General features: G+C 42.9%; 1 protein-coding gene and 1 long non-coding RNA gene across 6 annotated transcripts in view; one reads left to right on the forward strand and one right to left on the reverse strand.

The window, feature by feature from the left end:
* Window positions 1–340: 340 nt before the first annotated feature.
* LOC137372960 (uncharacterized) lies at window positions 341–21,427 on the reverse strand. The gene is made up of 2 exons (XR_010975534.1): window positions 21,124–21,427; window positions 341–689 (listed from the first exon to the last, which is right to left on the reverse strand). It is a non-coding gene; the product is annotated as an uncharacterized lncRNA (long non-coding RNA).
* ppargc1a (peroxisome proliferator-activated receptor gamma, coactivator 1 alpha) overlaps window positions 21,276–27,295 on the forward strand; it is a 725,688-nt gene continuing 719,668 nt past the window's right edge. For all 5 annotated transcript variants that reach the window (XM_068037464.1, XM_068037503.1, XM_068037512.1 and 2 more), the window contains exon 1: window positions 21,276–21,625. In XM_068037464.1, the coding sequence (XP_067893565.1) occupies window positions 21,539–21,625 (87 nt within the window). In that variant the 5' untranslated portion in view covers window positions 21,276–21,538. The remainder of the gene's footprint in view (window positions 21,626–27,295) is intronic.

Consider the following 27,295-nt stretch of genomic DNA (forward strand, 5'->3'; position numbering starts at 1 on the left):
AAGTTCAGTCATTGAGTATATTCAATGCTAAGATCAATAGGTTTTTGGACAGTAAAGGAGTCAAGGGATATGGGGATGCGGTAGGAAAGTTGAGTTGATGTAGAAGATCAGTCATGACCTCACTGAATGGCAGAACAGGATCAACAGGCTGTCCAGCTTACTCATGCTCCTATTTCTTATGATAATACAAGACCTGGCAGCAATGGTACAGTTGAAGGTTGAAGAGAGATGGCTAGACTTTCTCTTCCTAGATTGGTCATTATCTGGTATTTTTGTGCAAGATAAACAACACTTGATCATATTAACTTGCATTGTTTTTTTCAGCCAAATTATATTTGAAAAAGTTTAAAAGTTCAAGCTTTATTTCATTTTGACATGTTACACAAAAAATGAAGTCTGATTAATTGCACTGTTTCTAAAAATAGTTTTCATAGAAGAGGATGGGGGTGATCCTTAGGAATTTTCCATTCATAAACAGAGAAAGAGAAGCTGTTTGGCATCCAATAAGTAAGTCCTGGCACACACTGTGGTGGTCCATCATTGTTGTCAATTGTAAGTAAAAGGTCAGATGTTGTAGACACATAAAGGATTTGCAGTTTGCTACATCGTTCTTCCTGCTGATTCAGTTGATTATGATAGCTCTGACAAGCCGTGAATTCAAGCTCTAGCCTTCTCAGAAGCACAGACATCTAATTGAAAAATATGGTGGAGACATTTTAAATAAAAATACCTTTTTAACGTAAGGTTAACCAATTTCTTGTAAATGTTATAAACTTATTATGTTACAACTGCTAGTTCCAGAATTAGGGCTCTTACTTTGGTGGTCCAGATGATTTTCAAAAACAATTTGCAGCTATTTCTACTTCTTGATTTTGGTAACTGTGTTGTTAGCTGTTCATGTTTCATAGTTCTTCAAATTGTGATTGATTGTTGGTTTTGTTCCCACTTCAGACTTGCTTATTGGCATGTTCCACGCCTATTTAGTTATGATTTGCTGTTGTTTCATGATCATGAAACTAAGTTAATCAGATGCTAATGTGATGCATTCTTTACATATGAATTGCGACTCCTGAGGTATGATGGATACAGGCACCCATTAAACACAAGACCTGTACACATGTCAATGCAACAAAGATAATGTGCTATTAGCAAATACACAAAAAATTATGAACCCCTCTGAGATGTGTCTAACGATTATGATTCTATAAAATTTGCCACACCTGACGAACCCACCATTGTTCATAACGGCCTTTGAATGCAAAGGCAGTTTTAAAGTCATGCGACAAATACAAAAGGGTACAATAATTCTAAAGTAAATCTTAATTTTGTCAAATGTGTCATGGCCTGTGACATGAAGAACTTGCGATAAGGCAATATTTTGCTGCCATCACTGCAATGATCAGAAGTTATAAATTTGCCATAGAGTTATACTTATTTGTTTTCCATATGAAAAGCATACTACTCAGGCAGACTAAGATTGTGCTACTTGTACAGTCCTAACTCAACTTAGTTTCCAGGGGTCAGGCTAATTAAAATAATGTTGGCAAGCTCCGGGCATTTTTTTGTGAGACCAGAAAGTAATCTATGGAAAAGCAAGTTTGCAAGTAGTGGAGTCAACTACAGAGTGTCTTTCTTCTTCAATGGGGCAATAGGGATTCATATGAGGCAGATGAGCAATATTGCAGATCAGGGGATCCTTTTTGACAATAAGTGCTGCAGACCTTCAAGATCATCAGTCTTTCTTTTTATTCGTTTGGGAGATGTGGGCGTCGCAGGCTGTGCCAGCATTTATTTCCCATCCCTAATTGCTCGAGAAAGTGGTGGTGAGCTGCCTTCTTGAACCGCTGCAGTCCTTGGGGTGTAGGTACATCCACAGTGCTGTTAGGAAGGGAGTTCCAGGATTTTGACTCAGCGATTGTGAAGGAACAGCGATATAGTTCCAAGTCAGGATGGTGTGTGGCTTGGAGGGGAACTTGGAGGTGGTATTCCCATGCATTTGCTGCCCTTGTCCTTCTAGGTGGTAGAGGTCGCAGGTTTGGAAGGAGTCTTGGTGAGTTGCTACAGTGCATCTTGTAGATAGTACACACTGCTGCCACTGTGCATCGGTGGTGGAGGGAGTGAATGTTGAAGGTGGTGGATGGGATGCCAATCAAGCAGGCTTCTTTGTCCTAGATGGTGTCGATCTTCTTGAGTGTTGTTGGAGCTGCACCCATCCAGGCAAGTGGAGAGTATTCCATCACACTCCTGACATGTGCCTTATAGATGATGGACAGGCATTGGGGAATCAGGAGGTGAGTTATTCGCCAAAGGATTCCTAGCCTCTGACCTGCTCTTGTAGCCACATCAGTTATGTGGCAGGTCCAGTCAGTTTCTGGTCAATGGTGACCCTCAGGATGTTGATAGTGGGGTATTCAGTGATGGTAATGCCATTGAAAGTCAAGGGGAGATGGTTAGATTCTTTCTTGTTGGAGATGGTCATTGCCGGGCACTAGTGTGGCGCGAATGTTACTTGTCACTTATCAGCTCAAGCCTGGATGTTGTCCAGGTCTTGCTACATATGGACATGGGCTGCTTCAGTATCTGAGGAGTCACAAATGGTACTGAACATTGTGCAATCTCAGCGAACATCCCCACTTCTGACCTTATGATGGAGGAAAGGTCATTGATGAAGATGGTTCGGCCTGGAACACTACCCTGAGGAACTCCTGCAGTAATGTCCTGGAACTGAGATGATTGACCTCCAACAACCACAACCATCTTCCTTTGTGCTAGGTGTGACTACAAATAGCAGAGAGTTTTCCCCCTGATTCCCATTGACTCCAGTTTTGCTAGGGCTCCTTGATGCCACACTCAGTCAAATGCTGCCTTGATGTCAAGGGCAATCACTCACTTCTGGAGTTCAGCTCTTTTTTCCATGTTTGGACCAAGGCTGTAATGTGGTCAGGAAATGAGTGGCCCTGGCAGAACTCAAACTGAGTGTCAGCGAGCAGGTTATTGCTGAGCAAGTGCCGCTTGATAGCACTGTCGACGACCTCTTCCATCACTTTGCTGATGTTCAGAAGTAGACTAATAGGGTGGTAATTGGCCGAGTTGGATTTGTCCCACTTTTTGTGCAGAGGACATAACTGAGCAATTTTCCACATTGCCGGGTAGATGCCAATGTTGTAGCTGTACTGGAACAGCTTGGCTAGGGGCATGGTTAGTTCTGGAGCACAAGTCTTCAGTACTATTGCCGGAATGTTGTCAGGGCCCATGACCTTTGCAGTATCCAGTGTCTTCATCCATTTCTTGGTATCATGCGGAGCGAATCGTAATGGCTGAAGACTGGCATCTGTGATGCTGGAGACCTCAGGAGGAGGCAGAGATGGATCATCCACTCGGCACTTCTGGCTGAAGATGGATGCAAATGCTTCAGCCTTATCTTTTGCACTGATGTGCTGGGTTCCCCCATCATTGAGGATGGGGATGTTTGTGGAGCCTCCTCCTCCTGTCAGTTGTTTAATTGTCCACCACCATTCACGACTGGATGTGGCAGGACTGCAGAGCTCAGATTTGATCCGTTGGTTATGGGATTGCTTAGCCTGTCTATTGCGTGCTGCTTCCGCTGTTTGGCATGCAAGTAGTCCTGTGTTGTAGTTTCACCAGGCTGACAACTCATTTTTTGGTATGCCTGGTGCTGCTCCTGGCATGCCCTCCTGCACTCTTCATTCTACCAGGGTTAGTCCCGAGGCTTGATGGTCTTGGGGGAATTGAAAGACCATAGAAATTTACAGCACGGAAGGAGGCCATTACTACATCATATCATTTGAAGTGTTCCTTCATTCCTATTTATGTGCATTCAGCACAAAGGAATCCTCCCATCTATTATGGCTGACTGTTTAAAAAAAATCATCACACACCATATGGGCTGCATGTTGATACTTGAATATTACTGCATGTCACAGTGACAATTGGAAATTCTCATTTCTTTTATTCCGCTTGCAGAAGACAGTCGGTAACAACCACAGAGGCAACTTGCAGAAAGTGCAGGAACTTTATCATACTTATCCCATATAAAAGAAGCCCTTTAAATCTAGCAGCTCACAACTGGGCATCCATGAGGCACCATGAGCCATCAGCAGAACTGTATTCCATCACAATCTAACCTCATGGCCCAGCATATCTCTCACTCTACCAATACCATCAAGCCAAGGGACCAACCCTGAGTCATTGACGAGTGAGGAGCAGCACCAGGTGTACCTAAAGATGAGGTGCCAACCTGGTGAAGCTACAATATAGGACTACATGCATGTTAAACAGCAGAAGCAGCACGCTATAGACAGAGCTAAGCGGTTGCACAACCAACGGATTAGATCAAAACTCTGCAGTCCTGCCACATCCAGTCATGAATGGTGCTGGCCAATTAAATTACTAATAGGCGAAGGGGCTCCACGACCATCCCCATCCTCAATGACAGTGGAACCCAGCATCTGAATGCAAAAGACAAGGCTGAAGCATTCATGCCCATCTTCAGCTAGAAGTGCCACATAGATAATCCCTCTCTGCCTCTTCTTGAGATTCCTACTATCACAGAAGCCAGCCTTCAGCCAATTCAATTCATCCAAGTGATATCAAGAAATGGCTTAGTGCATTGGATATAGCAAAGGCTAAGGGCCCTCACAACATCCTGACTGTAATGCTGAATACTTACACTCCAGAACTAACCATACCTCGAGCCAAGCTGTTCCCTACAGCTACAACACTTGTCAAATTGTCCAGGTATGTCCTGTTCACAAATAGCAGGACAAATTCAATTAGGCTATTACAGGCTCATTTGTCTCAATCGTCAAAAAAGTGATGGAAGATATCATCGACAGTGTATCAAGCAGCACTCACTCACCAATGAACTGTTTACCAATGGTCAGTTTGGGTTCCACTAGGACCACTCAGCTCCAACCTAGATCCAAGCATGGACAGAAGAGCTGAATTCCAGAATGATGTGAAAGTGACTGCCTTTGATGTCAAGGCAGCATCTGACCAAGTATGGCATCAAGGAGCCCTAGTAAAATTGAAGCCAATGGAGAGCAGCGGAAAACTCTCCACTTGTTCCAGTCATACCCAACACAACGGAAGATGGTTGTGATGGTTGGAGGCCAATCATCTCAACCCCAGAACATCACTCTCAGAGTTCCTCAGGGCAATGTCCTAGGCCCAACCATCTTCAGCTGCTTCATCAATGATCTTTCCTTTATCACAAAGGTCAGAAGTGGTGATGTTTGCTCCAACTACTACTTTAGTATGATGGGAACAGCTTTTAATGGAATGTCTAGTTTGATTATTCATTCAATGGTGTCCTGAGATGCTGACTGGAGAAATGAGGTGCCTCCTGCAACAGATCTTAGTGAGCAGGTTGATGTGATGTGTTCCATGATCTGGGACTCATACCCACACTCGGACTTTGGGTTGTTCGTCATCTTCCACCTTTGCAGCAAGTGGCTGCATCATCCAGGCCTGTATAGATTTCACTGTCCACTGTCTTCAAGGGAGGTCAAAGCCAGGGACCTCTGCTGTTGGGTCAGTGATGCACGTGTCCCATGATTCTGTCCATAAGGATAGTGGATTTATGCCAACTGCATGAATATTAGCTGCTGTTTCCCAGAATGACCAGAGTGATTTTAAATGCTTTTATGGTGGGTTTTTCAGTCTTTGTGAATAGAAAGGTCAGTGTTGCTCATGACTTTTTCCATCTTATGGAGCATGATGGCATCACGGAGAAATGCAGGTGGACCAATGTGAAACAGCATTGGGAGCCCTTCAGTTGGACTGAACTTAAGCATCCTTGACATTATCCTCATGGCGATGTTTAGCTGTACACCCATGATCTTTGTGTGGTGGCTGCAGGACCATGAGGCAGAGCAGCATTGTGCAGCAGAGTATACTAGGGCTGCTGTTGCAGTGCAAAGTGTTCTGGCTATGCTCTTCCAGTTAGTTTCTGGACTAGGTTCACCCTGGTGTTGATGTTGATGAGATGAGGCTGATCGGCAAGAGTCCTGTCCAGGGTGATAGCCACGTATTTTGGGTGAGGGTCATGAGCAAGTCGCTTTCCGTAGAATTAAACATTGAGTGATGTTTGCTGATGGTTACACGGTGCTCAGTTTCATTTGCAATTCCTCAGATAATGAGGCAGCCCATTCCACATGTAGCAAGATATGGACAATATCTGGGCTTGGGTTGTAATAATCGTGCCATACAAGTGCCAGGTAACAACCATCTCCAACAAGAGAGAGGGTCTAACCACCTTCCCATGACATTCAAAGGTATTGCTATCATTAAATCTTCCAAGGTCAACATCCTGGGGGTGACTATTGACCAGAAACTTAACTGGACCAGCCACAAATATTGTGCCTACAAAACAGGTCAGATATTGGGTATGCTGCAGTGAGTCACTCACCTCCTGATTCCCAAAAAACTTTTCACCACCTACAGGGCACAAGTTAGGAGTATGGTGTACTTGCCTGGATGAGTGCAGCTCCAGTAGCACTCAAGAAGCTTGCCATCATTCAGGCCAAAGCAGTCTGCTTGATCTGCACACCATCAATTACCTTAAGCATTCACTCCCTCCAACAGGCACATGGAAACACCACCACCTCCAAGTGACATACCATCCTGATTTGAAAATATATTGGCGTCCATCATTGCCATTGGGTCAAAATTCTAGAACTCCCTACCTTCACCAAATGGACTGGACTAGTTCAAGAATGTGGCTCACCACCACCTTCTCAAGAGCAGTTAGGTATTAGCAATAAATGCTGGCCTTGCTAGCGATATCTATGTCCTGTGAATGAATAAAGAATAAAAAATTAAAATGCTGGGCATGAAGCCATGGAGGGTGCTGCTGATAGAGACAGGAAGACAATAAAGATTTGCATTAATAGCGATCCCAAATTTCCACAGAAACATTTGGGAATTAGAAATGCCAATGGGGCAGAACTTGCAGGCACTGGGTAGTTAACAGGAATTCAGAGGATTGGGTCAGCTCATTTGCCTAACTGTTGATGGGCTGGTGGTGCAGCTAGATTCGTGGTGGGTGCGGACAGGAAACCAAGTCTGCAAAGGGTTATGGATAGTTTAAGTGAATGGTCAGGAGGTAGCAGCTGGAGTATAATATGGGGAAATGTAGGAAGAATAGAAAAACAATATTTTTTAAATGGTGAGAAAATATTAAATATTAAATGTTGGTGTTCAGAGGAATTTGACATACAAGAAATGCAGAAAGTTAACATGCAGGTACAGCAAGTAATTAGGAAGGCAAATGGTTTGTTAGACAATATTGCAAGGGGATAAGAGTACAAGAGTTTGGAATTTTTACTGCAATTGTACAGGGCTTGGGCAAGACCTGACCTGAAATGTTAACTCTGCTTCTCCCTCCACAGATGCTGCCAGACCTGCTGAGCATTTCCAGCATTTCTTGCTTTTATTTCAGATTTCCACCATCTGCAGTATTTTGCTTTTATTTTATTTTGGTGAGACCACACCTGGAGTATTGTGTATAATTTTGCTCTCTATACCTAAGGAAGGATATACTTGTCTTAGAGGGGGTGCAACGAAGGTTCATGAGATTGATTCTTGAGTTGAGTGGGTTGTTCTATATGGAGAGATTTAGTAAAATGTGTCTATACTCTCTGGAGTTTAGAAGAATGAGAGGCGATCTCATTGAAACATACAAGAGTGCTGGGTAGATGCTGAAAGGCAGTTTCCCCCGGCTGGAGACTCTAGAACTAAGTGCCATAGTCTCAAGATAAGGGGACTGCCAGTTAGGACTGAGATTAGGAGAAATTTCTTCACAGAGGGTTATGAATCTTTCAAAAGTTCTAACCCAGAATGCTATGGATGCTCAGACATTGAGTATATTCAAGGCTAAGATTGATAGCATTTTGGATCCTAAAAGAATCAAGGGATATGGGAATCAGACAGGAAAACAGAATTGAACTCAAGGACCAGTCATGATTTTAAATGCCAGAGAGTCAAGGGGCCATATGGCCTACTCCTGCTCGTATTTCTTAAGTTCTTACTGCAAGATTTAAAAGACTGCAGCAATTATAGTTGCAGCTTCTTGGAGGGTCAACAGCTAAATGCTTTCTTCTCCAGCTTCTTCAGGATATTGAACGAAAATGCCGTCCAATTCTAAGCCTATTTAAGACTGGAGAATTTTCAGGAGTTGAAACACATCATGGAATCCTTATGGTATTGAGAAGGCGTAAGTGCACAGTGCAAATATTTCTGATCCAGAATTTACAGAGCAAATTAGGAAGTCAAATGAAATATTGCTGGCTTTGCACTTAAGGAAGTAGCCAGAGCCCTGTGGAGGGAAGTGGCAGTGGCACTGGATACCACTTCTTTTATCCCCAAGGTGGCAGACCAGTGCTGGAAAAGAAAAATGACCTGATGAAGGGAGGCAAAGCAAGAGGACGTAGCTGGAGGATGAGGGGGTGCATCACTGTCCCATAGCCTTACCCATCTGGTTTATATAAACTTTTTTGCACCTTCTTGCTGGTATTGAGTTATTTGTTAGAATTGTCAAATAAAACAAGATAACGTATTGATTTTTTTAAAAAAAGAGGACTTTTCCTTTTGGCATCTTGGGACCTCCTCCACCGATTATCCTCACTTACTTGAATGGAATGCCAAATTAGCATGCACAGTGTACTCTGGTTCAATGGGTGTCTAGCTCTTTCACCTGCAACCTATGTCTGGAACCCTCTTAACAAGTCTTACTTGCATACAGCCTCTTGCAACTCAACATCTCATGTTACAAGGACTTTCTGGATCCTGTTATCCCTGTTACATCATTTGTCTATTCCCACCTGTATTTTGTTCCAGGAAAAATGGGCTTATAATGGACAGGAGAGGCAGGTGACTGAGGTGGCATCCTGGATAAACATGAGCTAACCCTATACAAGAAGAAGGCATGTAGTTCCTGGAAAGGCATTGTCATCATTAGTGATCTAAGGGTAGGTGCAGGTGAGTAGATATAGAAGCTTGCTTGCAGCTGCTGCAGAACTTTAAAGAATCTACCTCCCAATTATATCCACAGGTGTTCCTATCTCATCAACCTCAGAATGCTGAATTATCAGATCATTTCTTCTTCTGCAGATCATTCATAGCCAAGGCGGAAAGCCAATTTGATTTTGATGAAGATGATGATGACAAAAAGCCTGATCCTTCTAATTATGACCATGGCTGATCAATTTCACTGCTTGTGTTACTTATCTGTCTTTTCCACTCACCAGCTCAGAGACTTACATTTGGTGGTCTCAATATAAAGCAGAAGGATTTTCCAATATAATGGCATCATACGGAAATGACATTAATGGCCAGAATTTACTGTCAAAATAATAGTCAGGCCAATGGTGCTCACCATTATTTATGGACACATAACAAAACAACTTCAGGTGAGGGCTGATGAGCAATTAAACACAAAAATCTGGACAATACTGTCTATGCTGCCACCTGGATGGTGCTGTTAGCTTTTCAAAAATGGCAACTTGCTGTCCGACTCACCATTCAAATGCATTGAATGGCATGAAGTTCCTGTATTTGAATAGTAGACATGAACTAAACTCGCCCCAGAAAGTTATTGCTTGTCCATTTCAGCCTAAGTATCTTCTTTTAAATGGTGTCTTAAATACTGCCAAATAGCCTCTCTGACATGGAAAATGAACTATTACGAGTGTGGAGTCTCATTCCTTCAGCTTTTAATTGTTGTTGGAGATATAAAACAATATATTTTTAAAAACTTTCTCTTTGTCTCTTTTCCCTCTCTCTCTCTCAATCCAATCTTTCTTTCTCTCTCTCGTTTACTTTTTGTACCTGATTTGACACTGAATTTACAATTCTAACTTACACTTCCTGGTTCAAATTCTGCTGTTCAATCCTCAATTTTACAATTTGACAGGTTCTATAGGCCCTCTAGAAGGTACCATGCCATTCCATCTCCCACTTTCACCAACTTACAGTGCAACATTTAAACAGCCAAGAACAAGTCTAATGACCGGTGGATGTCGTTCATTTGTAGGCTATGGTATATTCTAACCCAATGTGTCAAACACAATATTTATAATGTGTAAATGAATCACCTCAAAATGTTATAAAATCCACTATATACTGTCAAATCAAACTTTTCTCAGGTGGTGGGGCAGCAGGGTGCATGTCCTAAACCTGTCTCGAAAGAAAGAACAAAAAACTCACATTTATCTTGTGCTTTTCCCATTCTCAGGACAACTCAATGGTCAATGCACTGCTGTTTTACAGGAAAACATGGTGGTTAACCTGCACAAAGCAAGGCCTCACAAAAAACAAATCAGAAGCGCCACCAGTATATCTGTTTTTGGTGATTGAGGGATGAATATTGGCTAGGATACTGGGAGTACTACCCTGCTCTTCTTTGAATAATGTTGTGTGATGTTTTAAATCTACATTTGGTTTATTGCCTCATCTGAAAGACAGCACTTCGAACAATGGAGTTGTCCCTCACTATTCCACTGAAATGTCGGCTTAGATTATTTGCTGAACTAGGGCACAAAACCACAACTTTCTGATTAGGGTGTTCTCTCCAGTATCCTGGCCAATATTTATCCTACAATCAACAGAACTAAAAATAATTAACTGGTCGTCATTGCATCTTCCATGGCCATTTTATCTGGTGATAGATTTATTAGATTCAAATTCTCAACTTATGATCTTCTTCTTCTTTGGCCTCCTTGTCTCGAGAGACAATGGGTAAGCGCCTAGAGGTGGTCAGTGGTTTGTGGAGCAGCGCCTGGAGTGGCTATAAAGGCCAATATTAGAGTGACAGACTCTTCCACAGGTGCTGCAGAAGAAATTGTTTGTCGGGGCTGTTACACAGTTGGCTCTCCCCTTGCGCTTCTGTCTTTTTTCCTGCCAACTACTAAGTCTCTTCGACTCGCCACACTTTAGCCCCGCCTTTATGGCTGCCCGCCAGCTCCGGTGATCGCTGGCAACTGACTCCCACGACTTGTGATCAATGTCACAGGACTTCATATCGCGTTTGCAGACGTCTTTAAAGCGGAGACATGGATAGCCTGATACCAGTGGCGAGCTCGCTGTACAATGTGTCTTTGGGGATCCTGCCATCTTCCATGCGGCTCACATGGCCAAGCCATCTCAAGCGCCGCTGACTCAGTAGTGTGTACAAGCTGGGGATGTTGGCCGCCTCGAGGACTTCTGTGTTGGAGATACGGTCCTGCCACCTGCTGCCAAGGATTCTCCGGAGGCAGTGAAGATGGAATGAATTGAGACATACGTTGTCCAGGCCTCGCTGCCATTGAGCAAGGTACTGAGGACACAGGCTTGATACACTCGGACTTTTGTGTTCCGTGTCAGTGCGTCATTTTCCCACACTCTCGGCCAGTCTGGACATAGCCTTTCCCATGTGTTTGTTGATTTCTGCATCGAGAGACAGGTTACTGGTGATAGTTGAGCCTAGGTAGGTGAACTCTTGAACCACTTCCAGAGCGTGGTCGCCGATATTGATGGATGGAGCATTTCTGACCTCCTGTCCCATGATGTCCGTTTTCTTGAGGCTGATGGTTAGGCCAAATTCGTTGCAGGCAGCCGCAAACCTGTCGATGAGACTCTGCAGACACTCTTCAGTGTGAGATGTTAAAGCAGCATCGTCAGCAAAGAGGAGTTCCCTGATGAGGACTTTCCGTACTTTGGTCTTCGCTCTTAGACGGGCAAGGTTGAACAACCTACCCCCTGATCTTGTGTGGAGGAAAATTCCTTCTTCTGAAGACTTGAACGCATGTGAGAGCCGCAGGGAGAAGAAAATCCCAAACAGTGTGGGTGCGAGAACACAGCCCTGTTTCACGCCACTCAGGATAGGAAAGGGGTCTGATGAGGTGCCGTTATGCTGAATTGTGCCTTTCATATTGTCATGGAATGAGGTGATGATACTTAGTAGCTTTGGTGGACATCCGATCTTTTCTAGTAGCCTGAAGAGACCACGTCTGCTGACGAGGTCAAAGGCTTTGGTGAGATCAATGAAAACAACGTAGATCACAAAAGCAAAATACTGCAGATACTGGAAATCTAAAACAAAAACAGAAAATGCTGGAAATATTAAGCAGGTCAGGCAGCATCTGTGGAGAGAAAAACAGTTCACATTTCAGGTCTGTGTGACCTTTTAACAGAACTGGCAAAGGTTAGAAATGTAATAGATGTTGAGCAAGTGAAAGGGGGGGAAGGGAAAAGAACAAAAAAGGTCTATGATAGGTTGGAGGGCAGGAGAGATTAAATGACCAAAGGTTTCATTGTACAAAGCCAAAGTGGGTAGTAATGGGACAAGTGAAGAAACAAAAGATCTGTCTGGATGAGGTATAAATGACAGGATAGTAGCTGTCCAAACACAAGGAAAATAAAGGGATTAAGAAATAAACAAGGGTGGTTGTGAGGTGGGGTGGGGGGGGGGGGGGGTGGCGGAGGGAAACAAAGAAGAACAAAGAAAATTACAGCACAGGAACAGGCCCTTCGGCCCTCCAAGCCTGCGCCGATCCAGATCCTCTATCTAAACATGTCGCCTATTTTCTAAGGGTCTGTATCTCTTTTCTTCCTGCCCATTCATGTATCTGTCTAGATACATCTTAAAAGACGCAATCGTGCCCGCATCTACCACCTCCGCTGGCAACGCATTCCAGGCACCCACCACCCTCTGCGTAAAGAACTTTCCACGCATATCCCCCCTAAACTTTTCCCCTTTCACTTTGAACTTGTGTCCTCTAGTAATTGAATCCCCCACTCTGGGAAAAAGCCTCTTGCTATCCACCCTGTCTATACCTCTCATGATTTTGTACACCTCAATCAGGTCCCCCCTCAACCTCCGTCTTTCTAATGAAAATAATCCTAATCTACTCAACCTCTCTTCATAGCTAGCGCCCTCCATACCAGGCAACATCCTGGTGAACCTCCTCTGCACCCTCTCCAAAGCATCCACATCCTTCTGGTAATGTGGCGACCAGAACTGCACGCAGTATTCCAAATGTGGCCGAACCAAAGTCCTATACAACTGTAACATGACCTGCCAACTCTTGTACTCAATACCCCGTCCGATGAAGGAAAGCATGCCGTATGCCTTCTTGACCACTCTATTGACCTGCGTTGCCACCTTCAGGGAACAGTGGACCTGAACACCCAAATCTCTCTGGACATCAATTTTCCCCAGGACTTTTCCATTTACTGTATAGTTCACTCTTGAATTGGATCTTCCAAAATGCATCACCTCGCATTTGCCCTGATTGAACTCCATCTGCCATTTCTCTGCCCAACTCTCCAACCTATCTATATTCTGCTGTATTCTCTGACAGTCCCCTTCACTATCTGCTACTCCACCAATCTTAGTGTCGTCTGCAAACTTGCTAATCAGTCCACCTATACTTTCCTCCAAATCATTAATGTATATCACAAACAACAGTGGTCCCAGCACGGATCCCTGTGGAACACCACTGGTCACACGTCTCCATTTTGAGAAACTCCCCTCTACTGCTACTCTCTGTCTCCTGTTGCCCAGCCAGTTCTTTATCCATCAAGCTAGTACACCTTGGACCCCATGCGCCTTCACTTTCTCCATCAGCCTGCCATGGGGAACCTTATCAAACGCCTTACTGAAGTCCATGTATATGACATCGACAGCCCTTCCCTCATCAATCAACTTTGTCACTTCCTCAAAGAATTCTATTAAGTTGGTAAGACATGACCTTCCCTGCACCAAACCATGTTGCCTATCACTGATAAGCCCATTTTCTTCCAAATGGGAATAGATCCTATCCCTCATGATCTTCTCCAGCAGCTTCCCTACCACTGACGTCAGGCTCACCGGTCTATAATTACCTGGATTATCCCTGCTACCTTTCTTAAACATGGGGACAACATTAGCAATTCTCCAGTCCTCCGGGACCTCACCCGTGTTTAAGGATGCTGCAAAGATATCTGTTAAGGCCCCAGCTATTTCCTCTCTCGCTTCCCTCAGTAACCTGGGATAGATCCCATCCGGACCTGGCGACTTGTCCACCTTAATGCCCTTTAGAATACCCAACACTTCCTCCCTCCTTATGCCGACTTGACCTAGAGTAATCAAACATCTGTTCCTAACCTCAACATCCGTCATGTCCCTCTCCTCGGTGAATACCGATGCAAAGTACTCGTTTAGAATCTCACCCATTTTCTCTGAGTCCAAGCATAACATTCCTCCTTTGTCCTTGAGTGGGCCAATCCTTTCTCTAGTTACCCTCTTTCTCCTTACATATGAATAAAAGGCTTTGGGATTTTCTTTAACCCTGTTTGCTAAAGATATTTCATGACCCCTTTTAGCCCTCTTAATTAAACGAACCAGCAACATAAAAAGCACTAAAAGAAAAAAATGGGGCAGAGGTTATGATCTAAAATTAATGAACTCAATGTTGAGTCCGGAAGGCTGTAAAATTCCCAGTTGAAAGATGAGGTGCTGTTCCTCGAGCTTGCATTGAGCTTCATTGGAACACTGCAACAGGACAAGGACATAAAGGTCAGAGTGGGAACAAAGTCAAGAATTGAACTGACAAGCATCAGGAAGCACAGGGTCATGCTTGTGGAATGAATGGAAGTGTTCTGCAAAGTAATCACCCAGCCTGTGTTTTTGTCTCAACTTATGAACTTAGGAAAGCAAAGAGAGGGCATGAAAGAATGATGACAAGTAAAATCAAAAAGAATGCAAAGATGTGTTATCAATACATTAAAGGTAAGAGGATAACTAGGGAAAGAGTAGGGCCCACAGAAGACACAGTGGCGCAGTGATTAGCACCGCAGCCTCACAGCTCCAGCGACCCAGGTTCAATTCTGGGTACTGCCTGTGTGGAGTTTGCAAGTTCTCCCTGTGTCTGCGTGGGTTTCCTCCGGGTGCTCCAGTTTCCTCCCACATGCCAAAGACTTGCAGGTTGATAGGTAAATTGGCCATTAGAAATTGCCCCTAGTATAGGTAGGTGGTAGGGAAATATAGGGACAGGTGGGGATGTGGTAGGAATATGGAATTAGTGTAGGATTAGTATAAATGGGTGGTTGATGGTCGGCACAGACTCGGTGGGCCGAAGGGCCTGTTTCAGTGCTGTATCTCTAAACTAAACTAAACTAAGACAAAAATGGTAACCTATGTGTGGAGGCGGAGGATGTAGGTATAGTTCTTAATGAATATTTTGCATCTGTCCTCATAAAAGAGGGGACGATGCAGACATTGTAGTTAAGGAGGAGGAGTGTGAAATATTGGATGTGATAAACATAGGGAGAGAGGAAGCATTAAAGGGATTAGCATCCTTGAAAGTGGTTAAGTCACCAGGGCCGGATGAAATATACCAAGGGCTGTTAAAAGAAACCAGGGTGGAAATAGCAGAAGGTCTGACCAAACTGCCCAATCCTCACCGAATACAGGTGGAGTGCTGGAGGATTGGAGGTCTTCTAATATTGTACCTTTTGTTACGACCGAGGTTGGAGGAATGCAGTCTTTCTCTAGTTCCACTACTCCACTCGTCACAACACATATTTAAATGTTTTACCCAGTTACTGATACGACCAATTATACATTTTACATCAGTTTCAGAATAAAAATCCAACAACCAGGTTTCTTTAATAAACAACAAAATTATTAAATTATAAAACAAGGCTTATTCAATAAAGATGCAAAGCTTATTAACACAGATTGAAATATGAAAATGTAAATATATTCCCTTCTAAATAACCCAACACACACACGCGCAGGTTAAAGAAAAAATACAGAAGCTTTCTCTGCAGAGATCAACTTTACAAAAATAAAAATACTTTGGCCAAATACTTGTTAATTCTTGAAGAACAAAAGGATAAGATATGAAATATTCCAGATGACTTTTGGTCTGGCGTCTGGGTACACATAGATGGCTGTCACTGGGATCTTTCTGGAGCACTTCTGTTCAGGAGATGTTGAGTCGTAGTCTTACAGGCTTTTCAGGAGAATTACTGCATCCGTGGTTTCAGCTATCACACTGGATTCTCAGAAGATTTTTCAAAACAGGTGGTAAAAGAATGAGTTGGGTGGCTTCTCTCTTAGCTGGCTATCCACCAACTGCACTCCAAACAATATCCAAAAACGAAACCAAAACTCCTGAGCCATAAATATAGACATATGACTTCTTTGTAAACAACTCCAGATAGTTCCGTAGTCCATAAGGCTCTGGCAGTATACGTAGTTTAAGACTTGTGACTTTTAGTAAGCGTTTGTTTTTAAACAAAGTCCCAAGTGTCTTTCCATTGACCCTTTTTAAAAAAAAAAATTCCAGCATGTCCTCAGGTATTTTCCACAGTCTTTTAAACACAAATCCTCAAAAAATATTAATAATGGAAGCATGTTCATGACACTTTGTTTAAAATGGGTGTCAAGGATAGTCTGAATAATTACAGGCCAGTCAATCTAACCTTGACAGTGGGCAAATTATTGGAATCAATTCTGAGAGACAGGATAAATTGTCACTTAGAAAGGCATGGATTTGTTAAGGGAAGGTCATGTCTGACTAACTTGATTGAATTTTTTGAGGAAGCAACAAGGAGGATTGATGAGGGTACTGCAGTTGATGAGATCTACATAGATTTTTGCAAGGTTTTTGACAAGGTCCCACATGACAGACTGGTTAAATATAAAAATCCATGGGATCCAGGGGAATGTAGTAAGCTGGATACAAACTTGGTTCAGTGGCAGGAAACAAAGGGTAATGGTTGACAGGTGTTTTTGCGAATGGAAGGCTGTTTCCAGTGGGGTTCCGCAGGGCTCAGTACTATGTCCTCTGCTTTATGTGGTTTATATTAATGATTTGGATGTAAATGTAGGGGGAATGATCAAGAAGTTAGCAGCCGACACAAAAATTGGCAGCGTGGTTGATAGCGAGGAGGATAGCTATAGACTGCAGGAAGATATCAAAGGATTGGGCAGAAAAGTGGCAAATGGAATTCAACCCGGAGAAGTGTGAGGTGATGCACTTCACAGAACTGTTACAGTGCAGAAAGAGGCCATTCAGCCTGAGAGGTGTAGAGGAAGTGAAGGAACTTGGAGTGTATGTCCACGGATCCCTGAAGGAAGCAGAACAGGTCGATAAGGCGGTTAAGAAGGCATCCTTTCCTTTATTAGCCAAAGCATAGAATATAAGAGTAGGGAGGTTATGCTGGAACTACATAAAACATTAGTTAGGCCACAACTTGAGTACTGTGTGCAATTCTGGACACTTCATTACAGAAAGGATGTAATTGCACTAGAGAGGGTACAGAGGAGATTTACGAGGATGTTGCCAGAACTGGAAAATTGCAGCTATGAGGAAAGATTGGATAGGCTGTTGGTGTTCTTCATGGAACAGAGGAGGCTGGGGGGAAATTCGATTGAGATGCACAAAATTGTGAGGGGCCTGAATAGAATGGATGAGAAGGGCCTATTTACCTTAGCAGAGAGGTCAGTGACTAGGGGGTATAGATTTAAAGTGATTACTAGAAGGATTGGAGGGGAGATGAGGAAACATATTTTTCACCCAGAGGGTGGTGAGGGTCTGGAACTTACTGCCTGAAAGGGTAGTAGAGGCAGAAATCCTCATTTCATTTAAAAGGTGCTTGGCTGTGCACCTGAAGTACTGTAACCTGCAGGGCTGCAGACCAAATGCTGGAAAGTAGGATTAGGCGGGGTGGCTTTTTTTCCCAGCCAGTTCAGACACGATGGGCCAAGTGGCCTCTTTCTGTGCTGTAAACTTTCTATGATCTGTGACATCTGGGTTGCTAGTCTAGTACCATAACCACTACACTACTGTATTCCTAGAAAATAAATGTCTTAAGATGATGGTAATTCTAAAATTGCCACTACACCGTTGCTGTGCTTCAATAAGCCAGCACCATCATCTCAACTTCAAACAGTTCAAAGTGGGTATCCGCCCCCAGCGACACCCATACTTTGCTGTGAACGTTTACTTGAATGCCATCCAGATTTTCGCAAATGCTGTCAGAATGTTCTAGAAATTACCAAAATGTAAACATGAGTTGCATTTGTTTTAAAAATGCATTCTACTTTAGGCCAAACAGGTTTAAATTTTAAAAATAAAGGATTTCTAAAATCTCTCACTTGCTCTCTTTGAGGCATACGTCAGCCATTTTCCCAATTGCGCCTTCTATTGCCCAGTTTAAATTTTTAAGTCTAAACACAGCACTCCCGTTTTAAGTGCAAATCCCGGCTTCTTTGCAAGTTTCAACAGAGATACTTGCTATTTAAATTATTCATTTTTGTAAAGAGGTTGCATAACCAGGCTGTCTGAACTTGCGAGGTATATGCTAACCAGGCCCTGCCACCACCCATCCCCCGTGTGTATCAAGACCCACTGTCGGGGATTAGTTGGACGAATTCAGAAACTGTCCGTGCATTTTCCATAAGGAATTTAAATGAATCTCGGTAACCACTTTGCCCGCAATTTCGAGACCAAGTTGACATAAGATAGTGCTAAAGAGACCAAGGGATGTCTTGAAAACAAGACCAACCGATCTCTTACAAAATATATCATCCTGTTACAAGGAGGAGTGTTTTAATTATGTTACATGAATGCAGTTGTTGTTTCTATCTCGTTTGAAAATTACATAATAATACTTTTGTAGCTGGCTCCCAAAAACATCGTTTTAGGATTTTTTTTTACTTTGTGAAATCAAGAAAAATCTGTATTTAGAACGGAGTAAGTTTGCGTCTCTTTGAACTCTATATACCAAAGCGAATCAAAGATTGGGGAATGTCGGAGGTCCGGATTCCACTTTGAACCCAGCAGTGCAGCTTCTACTCGAACTAACTTGCTTAGTGTACTGCCAATGCATTACGACGAGGAGAAAGCAATATCAATCACGTGGCAACGAGTCCCTACAGCGTATCTAATTAATATCAAAGGGAAATGCCAAGGAGACAAGTAGCGCAGCTCCGGACCCAACCTGCAGACCTACATCTACACAAAATACAAGCGATTTCTGGAATGGTTTTCATGTGATCAACATATTTGAATATTCTATTGTCCGCTGTTAAATTTGATAAAGTTAGCTATTTTCCAGTTACAAGCCTGGCTTCCAAAAAGGGGCCAAAAGCTATTCAAAGCTCATAAATTGAACTGAAGCCAAAAAATAAACTAAGTGCAAAAGTCATTGCCACAAAATCTAAGCACCGTTTAAACGTTTATGGAGTAAACTTCAGACGCAAATTTGTTTTAATATATGTATATATATTGTTTTACCAATATATATTTGTTTCTTTGAGCGTGTACGTAGCATAATGCTTATGCAAGTGTTGCTAAATTGGTGCGTGGGTTTATACCGCCGCTATGACACTTTGCTTTTCAGAGTGAAAGGAAAGCAGTACTGTCTGCAGCTAATTCCACAAACTAGTAATAGCAATAGCCTTTTCCCACGATACTCTGTTATATTTGGAAGAGGCCACCCCACAGAATTCTGTGCACGGTGTGTTTATTCATTACCCGAGTAAGTGAACGCAAACCTAAACTTTGCTTTTTGTTAAACGAGCGAGCTCGTCTTAATTTGTACTGCTGATTTTGCTCGAAAGCTGAATTCTCCGTCTCAAGCGTTCTGCTTTAAATGAAGTCCTGTTGTTTTTTTCGGATGGCTTTTCTGCTGTAATGAAAATCTTTTGAGTGAGATCGCGGCTGAATATTTGCGTGCAGTAGTAGGCTGTACTATATTGTTGTGGAGGAAAGGTCGATAGCAACGGAACTCTCCAAGGTTTCAGACGTTTTCCATTACGTATTCAGCACCTGCATAGACACCAAGCTCATCATCCTCACATGACCTGGAAACACGCTTTTTATATCAACCTGTGCAGTCAGGAGGAAATATCTTGGTGGGTGTTAAATTAGAGCTAGACGTAAAGAACATTTTTATAACCTTGCCGAGAAATACAATTCAGACTATCTACCGACCTGATTTCCTACATCGAAAATAAGGCTATCGGCCGAGGAAAGGGTATGAGGTTTCAGCATTTTTATTAACAATCTCTGATTCTGATCTCAAAAGTGCTGGTCGGAATAACTAGCTTTCCTGCGAATTAGGTGAGCAAAGTAGGATTGTGATATTCGTTGCCCTGTAACCGATTGGGAGATCCTGTGCTTTTATCCAACTATCTGATCATTCAGGAATGATCTTGCCCAATATCTCGGGTTAGAGTAGCTAACCAGCGGAAAAGTGCCATATTCCACATCAAGGAAAAGCTATTTACTGGTTAAAACTGTGCAGCCTACATATCTGAAGTTAATTCAGGATATAACATATGGCATTCTGGTGCCGGTGGAAATTGGGCTCCGGTTAAAGGGGCTGATCTTCATCAGGAAACGTTGCAGTAAGTCATTAGTGTCCGAAAGCACCGATTTTACAGCGAGCTCTGCGCGTTTTAACAACCGTTTCGTATCTACTACGGGGTGACTGTTGGGACTCGTGCAAAGACTGTGAAAACAGTTCCGCAGAGACTAAGTGATCATCTTTGAAACACTGTATAAACATGGCCCCTGGCCGGAATTGATTCATTTAATCCTATTACATTTCCTTGTAGAATCTGGTCCGGTGTAGCTCTGAAAGTGCGATTGGTGAACAGTGTCTCCTGGGACGAAAAGTGAAAGTTAAAAGGACAACTGAAATCTCAGGTGCTGACTGCACTGAACAGCTGGATTAACCCCATAAACGTTCAACTGGTTTTATTGCATCGTCTGAATTGGTGACCAAGGCGAAGGCGACGTACTAGTAATTCTGGCAAGAAATTAAAATAAATCGGTACCGTTTCTCTCTCGGTTCCTCCCCCCTCCTCCCCCACGCATTTTCATCTGGGATCTCCGCTATCTCTGACAGGAATAGGTGACTAATTGTATCACAGTCTACCTGTAATTCCCAGCCCCCTCTGCTGGACTTGCCAGGAAGCTGGGATCGCGCACGTGACACTTTTGCCTTATTTCCCAGGAGTAGAAATTACCAGAGAGAAAGAAAAGTCTGTGTTGACTGTATTGCAATTTGTCGGCATTAACTCTGGCGTTACCGAGCACCGATTTGAAACCTATCATCACTTACCCTGAGCCCTAACTGGACTCACACCGATTTTCACACCGAAGCCCCAGAGCAGCCTTTTCCCTCTTTTCCTTCCCTGCCTTGCCTCTGGATTGGTGTCACGCCAGCTGTAGAAAAGGAGGCGTGCGCGCACGTGACTGCAGGGTCCAGGAGGCTTTGAGGAGAGGAAAGCTACTGCTTTGCCAGTGAGCAGCAGAGCTTTGATGCTTGTCAGCCTGTTCCCGGAGGGGCTGCAACAGGTGGTTTGAGGCTGTGCTGAGGGCGCGGATAGTGGCGCGCGCGTGCGGGCTGGAACCTGGACCCGGGAGCAGGCGCTCGCTCACGTGACTGCGGCTCGGACACGGACTGTCGGCGCTCGCTCCGTCCCATCCATCCATCCCTCCATCTATCCCTCCATCTATCCATCCATCTTCTACTGATGATGGCGGGCTGTGGACTAAATGAAGACCTCCTCTTCTCCACGTTTGTCTTCAGCTACATCAAGGAGAATCCGTTCACTCAGCAGGTAAGGCAAGATAAAGCAGGCGATTTGGGGTTGTGGGGGAGAGCTTTTTTTGACTCAAAACACCGCTGCCTGTTGGGGTAATTCTTTCTCACAGGAACAGAAAAAAAGAGAATTGCAACATTGCTAAAAGGGGTGAGTGCAAGCCGAGTTCGCCGGCATCTGCGAGGAAATTCAACTTGTCAGTGCAAACGTTCAACGCTGTGTGGAATAAATCAAGAGCACAGATATTTTCCCCAAATAATACTGAGAGCGTATCCGAGGCAGGAATTATTTCTGTAAATAATACATGGGCAGCATGTATTACTGTAATTATGTAACCAAGAACTGTGCAAAGTGCATGGCGGAGGTTAGCAGGTGACAATTCTAATTTTGTAAGGAATGAGCCAGTTTCCATTTGGAGTAATTTCATGTTCAAAAATCTGGAAACGCCAATGTGCTTTTTCAGAAGTGGCTGGATTTGTAGCTTAGAGGGGAATCGGAGCATGTGGTAAAAGTGCTGCTGATCTAATGGAAAAGGAGAGGGAGCCGAGAGTCACCGTCTCCAGGAGACTAGAGACCAAACTTCCCGTTGCCAGTGTAATGTTACTGATCGGCCGATCGAAAAACAACGCGAGTTAATAATACATTAGTACAGTAAACACGAGGGGCGGAGGCGCCAGCAGCTTCGGACAAAATGCCGTTTTGACTCAGCCAAGTACTTGGCTTCATGTACAATTTATTGTATATTCGAAACAGCCAAAACTCCGCAACGTGACCAAGAAATTACACCCCAACAGAGCTATTAAATTACAGTATTTGGTCTGTCTTGCTGTCTGCGCATTTAAAATATCGCGACACGAGTAAATATTCATTATCTTGAGCTGTAACTAAAGGTTGAAACAATAATGCAAAGTTCCCAGCCAGGCACCTTACTTGGTGTTGTACTCTATCTAGGGAGGGGAGCCAGGGTTTAAAACATCTGATTATTTCACACTCGGGCAAAGCACAGACTCGCCTAACCAGGAAGTTGCGTCCCCGTGGACGGTTATCATCCTAATGAGACGCCGCTAGGGATCTAATGTACGGATAAACCTGGGGATTTTCCAATTCAGCATCAGTACTTTGACACAGAAAGGTGAGGGGTGGGGGGAAGGACGAGATTGAAAGGGGCAGGTGGTTGAGGGTTAAAATTTAGGGCATCATTGCCTTTCAAGAAGGTCGGAAGTCGGAAAAAACAATTTTTACAGAGAACTGTTTCATATCTTCTTAAGTACGGAAGTATTTTGTGCACACACACAGCTTATCTGAAACCGTGGGGATGTCATTAATTTTGGATCTCTTCGGCAGCGGATAGTAGCTGTAATTAAGAGATTGACTTCTCACACTGTCAATCGAGCGATAACTTTGATAAACTCAGCAACCAAGGCTAACAATTTAGCCTGAAGGATTTAGCCATCTAATAATTTTCACGCGCGTCTTGATAACGATCAAACGTTGTATTTTGGTTAGGTTGAAATCAGATAGTTTAAATACTTGATTGGCGTACGCAGTATTTGAGGCGAAGAAAACACTGTAGACCGTGAAATGTCAGCTGGAATTGAAAGGACTTGGTTCCGAAAAAGAACTGTATTTGGTGTAACTTAGAGGAGATGGCGGGTAAAAGGTCAGGTTGAGGATCACTAGCTGCAAGCACATCAAAGATCCAAGACTTTGGGGAAGGGCCTTTCACTTTTCTGCTATTGTAAAACAGCAGATGGGTGGACTGACATTGGCGACAGGCACGGAATAAAAGGCGGATTCTTACAGTTAATAGTAAAGAGCAAAATCCAGTTTTAAAAAATTATGGACTGGTGATATACTGGACGATTGTTGCATGATTAGTATTGTCTGCCGTGCCAGGTTAAATATTCAATATTTTTAACCAAAAAAATCAATATCCGGAAAATAAAACACCTAAAGGATACATATAGGCAAGGCTACATCGACTTGGTAACAATCAGACAATTTGTCTGCTCTCCATATAAAATATAACTCAAATTCTAACAAACTTCATTAATTAAAAAAAATATATATAGTACATGAAGTTTACAGACTTTGAGGATATGATTTGATGTACATGCTACGACTCTGAGGCCTGCCACATTTAGCAGGCTGCCATACAGTTGACCTGGTTATGGGTGCTTGGGAGTGGGCAAGCTTGGCTCGTAGGAAGGGACCTATGTGTTCTTGATATCTTCCAAAATGCTTGTGCAGCTTCTACATTACTTTGACAAGCAGATGTCCCACATGTGGAAAAAATATTCTCTCTAAGCAAGCTTATTGACCATTCTTTGCAATGCTGTAGTGAAGTTCACAATTATTTCCTAGATTCTTCTGTAAGAAGTTGTAAGGTCAATCATAGGACACCTGTCAGTTTACTTTTGACTGCTATGTCTATTTTATGGGTGTTAAAAAGATCTGTTAAATGATCTGCCATGGTCCTGTAGTTTTTTGGGGGGGAATATGCAGTTTGCCTTTAAGGCTTGCAAAGGATCAGTATTGATTTAAGAACCAGCAAGCCTCAGGAGTCATAGGAAGGTGCATTTTCATTGCCTCAGAAACAGCCATTTGGAGACTGCGATTCAAAGGGTGCATTCTCTTTACCATAGATACAGCCACTGGGAGTGAGTAGAAAGTGATACATTTGTTATGATTCAATTTTGAACTGACTTTTAGTTGAAGATAGTTTGTTCTAACAGAACACACAGTCAGAGGACACAACTGTGGTGTCATCCACCTGGAAAAAGAGCTCTCAGCCATTTAAACTGAAGGAATAGGAATTTAGTCTGTTTAATTATTATCTCTCAAAATTCTAAAACATCAAGCCAAAACAGAGATCTCTGGTAATTTAAACTGAAGGAAGGGACTGTGACAATCTTTTATCCCTCAAAAACTCCAAAGTCACATTGATTCTGCTAACGTGTTTACAAGTCGTTAATTGTTGAAATTCGCTGGAGAAGGAAAGCAACATTCTGTGAGGACTTCAAGTTATGTTCTGTGAGGACTTCAAGCAACATTGGACTGTAAATTTGCAAGGACTCTAATCTTTTCTATTTTAAATGTTGTTTATATCTTCGTAGTGTTTAAGAATTTAGTTCTTCTAATTAAAGAGTTAATTTGTTGATTTAAAGCCACCTGGTTTAGTTAGCCTCATTCGGGGGTTAATAGATGGTACAATTTGGCTGGGTCTTTCTTTAATTTGGAAAGTTTTAAATGATATGTTAGCTGATCTGTGGAGCGATGGGATTGAATTAACAGTGCGTTGGTCCCACCACAATCAGAATCGTATATTTTGATTGGGGGCTTTAACTGGAGCAGTGAGTCGTAACAGATCGGACAAAAATGTTTTGCATATATCCTTCATTCATTAGGTGTCAGTCAGAAGGTGTCAGTTCAAGATCCACTCCAGACTTGAACACACAATCTTGCCTGATAATTCTGAGGGAGTACTGTACGCTTGGAGGTGTAGTCTTTTGAATGATACTTTTTAAATTGAGATCTTATCTGCCCTCTTGGGTGGATATAAAAGATCCCAGGGCAGGGGAGCAGGAGAGCTTTGGTGCTTGTCTTTGCCAACATTTCACCTTCAAGCAACACTACCAAAGCAGGTTAATTGTTCATTGACCTCATTGTTATTTGTGGGACCTAGATGTGCACAAATTAGCAACCTTATTGCCTTACATGGCCTAGTCTGTTTTTACCTTTGTAAGCTTCTAACAGGGATTACGCTTCAATAGTATTTAATTGGCTGTGAAGAATTTTGGGACATCCTGAGGTTGTGAAAGGCACTATATAAATGAAAGTTCCTTTCTTTCTATTTATGCCAATAAATTGATTAGAGCTATATCATCTCATTTAGATCATAATGAATATTTTTACATTTAATTCCCATGTGATACTTAGTTATTTTAAGGAAAGGTGTTGGTATTTTTATAGTGTTAATTTTTTTAAAGATAGGACTCCTTCTACAAAAGCCCTCTAACTTCTGGTGCCATAGTTAGAAAAGCACCTTAGGATATTTTGCTACATTGAAGGCACTATTTAAATGCAAGTTGTTGTTGCAATCTGTTATGATTTTTAAAGTTAACTCATGATGTCCAAACCATTGTTCAGATATATAGTAAATCATAGCATTTTTGTAACTTCTTATGCCATAGTCATTGGAAAAATCTTATTGTCCACAGGTTATGATTGCCAGTTTGTACTGTTGTTGGCTTTTCAAATCAGTAAAGTACTTGGAGGTAGGTAGCATTGTGGTGCAATGTTGCCGCAGAGCTGTAGGGCAGTGATACATGACAGTGATTCCCTGAGATCGTATTGAATGCAGGTCATCATTGCATCTCAGGAGGGCAGAAATTTGGACTGAGAGATAATTCAAATCCTTTTGTGTGTTTCCTAATATCTGGTTACAAATCAGCATTGGCACATGCTTATTGCTGGTTGCCAGCCCATTTCACAGCTGGAGATAATGTGCAACTAGCGAGACCCAAGTGGAAATGGAAATACGTAGATTACAAAAATGATTGCCTGGAGATGTTGTGACATCAAAAAATATAATGCTTAGACCTACCCCTTAAATGGCATAGAAGCTAGAAAGTCTTGTGGCAATTTTGCTACATGGCAATTTTCCTTCCAGTTTTCTGCTTTTCTCTCCTATAGATGCTGAATGGTGGAACAGGCTCAAAGGGCCACATGGGGGAGAATCTTACCAGCTTTGAAATTGTTCTGCCATCGGGACCAAAAGTGGGTCCCAACCCCACTGATGTCGGGTGGCTGCATGGCAAGGCGCTCTTGCAGGAGATGGCCAATTAAGAGGCTGCCTCCGCATTTACCATCCAATTAAGGATGGTGGGTGGCTTCCTGAAGTGGATGGCCCAATAAGAGAGCCTGAAAGTCTGGACAGACGGTGGCTCCACTTGGAAAGTTGCGAAGGCAGGTAAGGAACCACGAGGGTGCCTCAAAATGGAGGCACTGTCTGAAGCCCTCAGAAAATTTAAAAATAAAGAATGGCCACAGCTGTCAAGCCATCATTGTGGAGGGAAATCCCCTCCACAGGATTGCTTTTGGCCGTGGCTGTGACTTTTCATTCCAATAGCTCTGATGGGATTGAGAGAAGGTGTTGATGCCCTCCTGTGGTACCCGCGGAAAGCAGCTTCCAGGTACCTGCCGGGCTCTGGCTTCAGCAGGGGAGCCTGTATAACGTTGGGAAGATACCTGCAACATCTGGAACTTACCAGATGGTCCCTTAATTGGTCAAGTGGGTATCTGCTGATGTATTGACTCCACCCATGGCAGGATTGATCAGAAGTGGGAATGCATCGGGGAGCTGACCCAACACGCTATTTTCAAAGTTTGTTTCTGGTCTTGCTTCGAACTCCGCCTTCATGGGACTGATAAGATTCTGCCAATGATCTATTCCTGCTCTTATTCCTTATCCACATGTAAGAACATAAGAAACTAAGATTAGTGCTGGGAAATGGAATATTTTAGGGCTGATTATAAATCTTATCTGTATTTTCTCCAGTGCTCTAATGATCTTTTTGAAGTATGGAGACCTGAAACAATTCTTGAAGTGTGGTTTAACCAAGGTTCAGTATAAAGTTAACATCACCTCTGCTTTTGTATTCTAAAAATGTACACCAGTACTTTGTT

This window comes from Heterodontus francisci, chromosome 1, assembly GCF_036365525.1.
Source record: "Heterodontus francisci isolate sHetFra1 chromosome 1, sHetFra1.hap1, whole genome shotgun sequence".
In the NCBI taxonomy this organism is placed as follows: Eukaryota; Metazoa; Chordata; class Chondrichthyes; order Heterodontiformes; family Heterodontidae; genus Heterodontus; species Heterodontus francisci.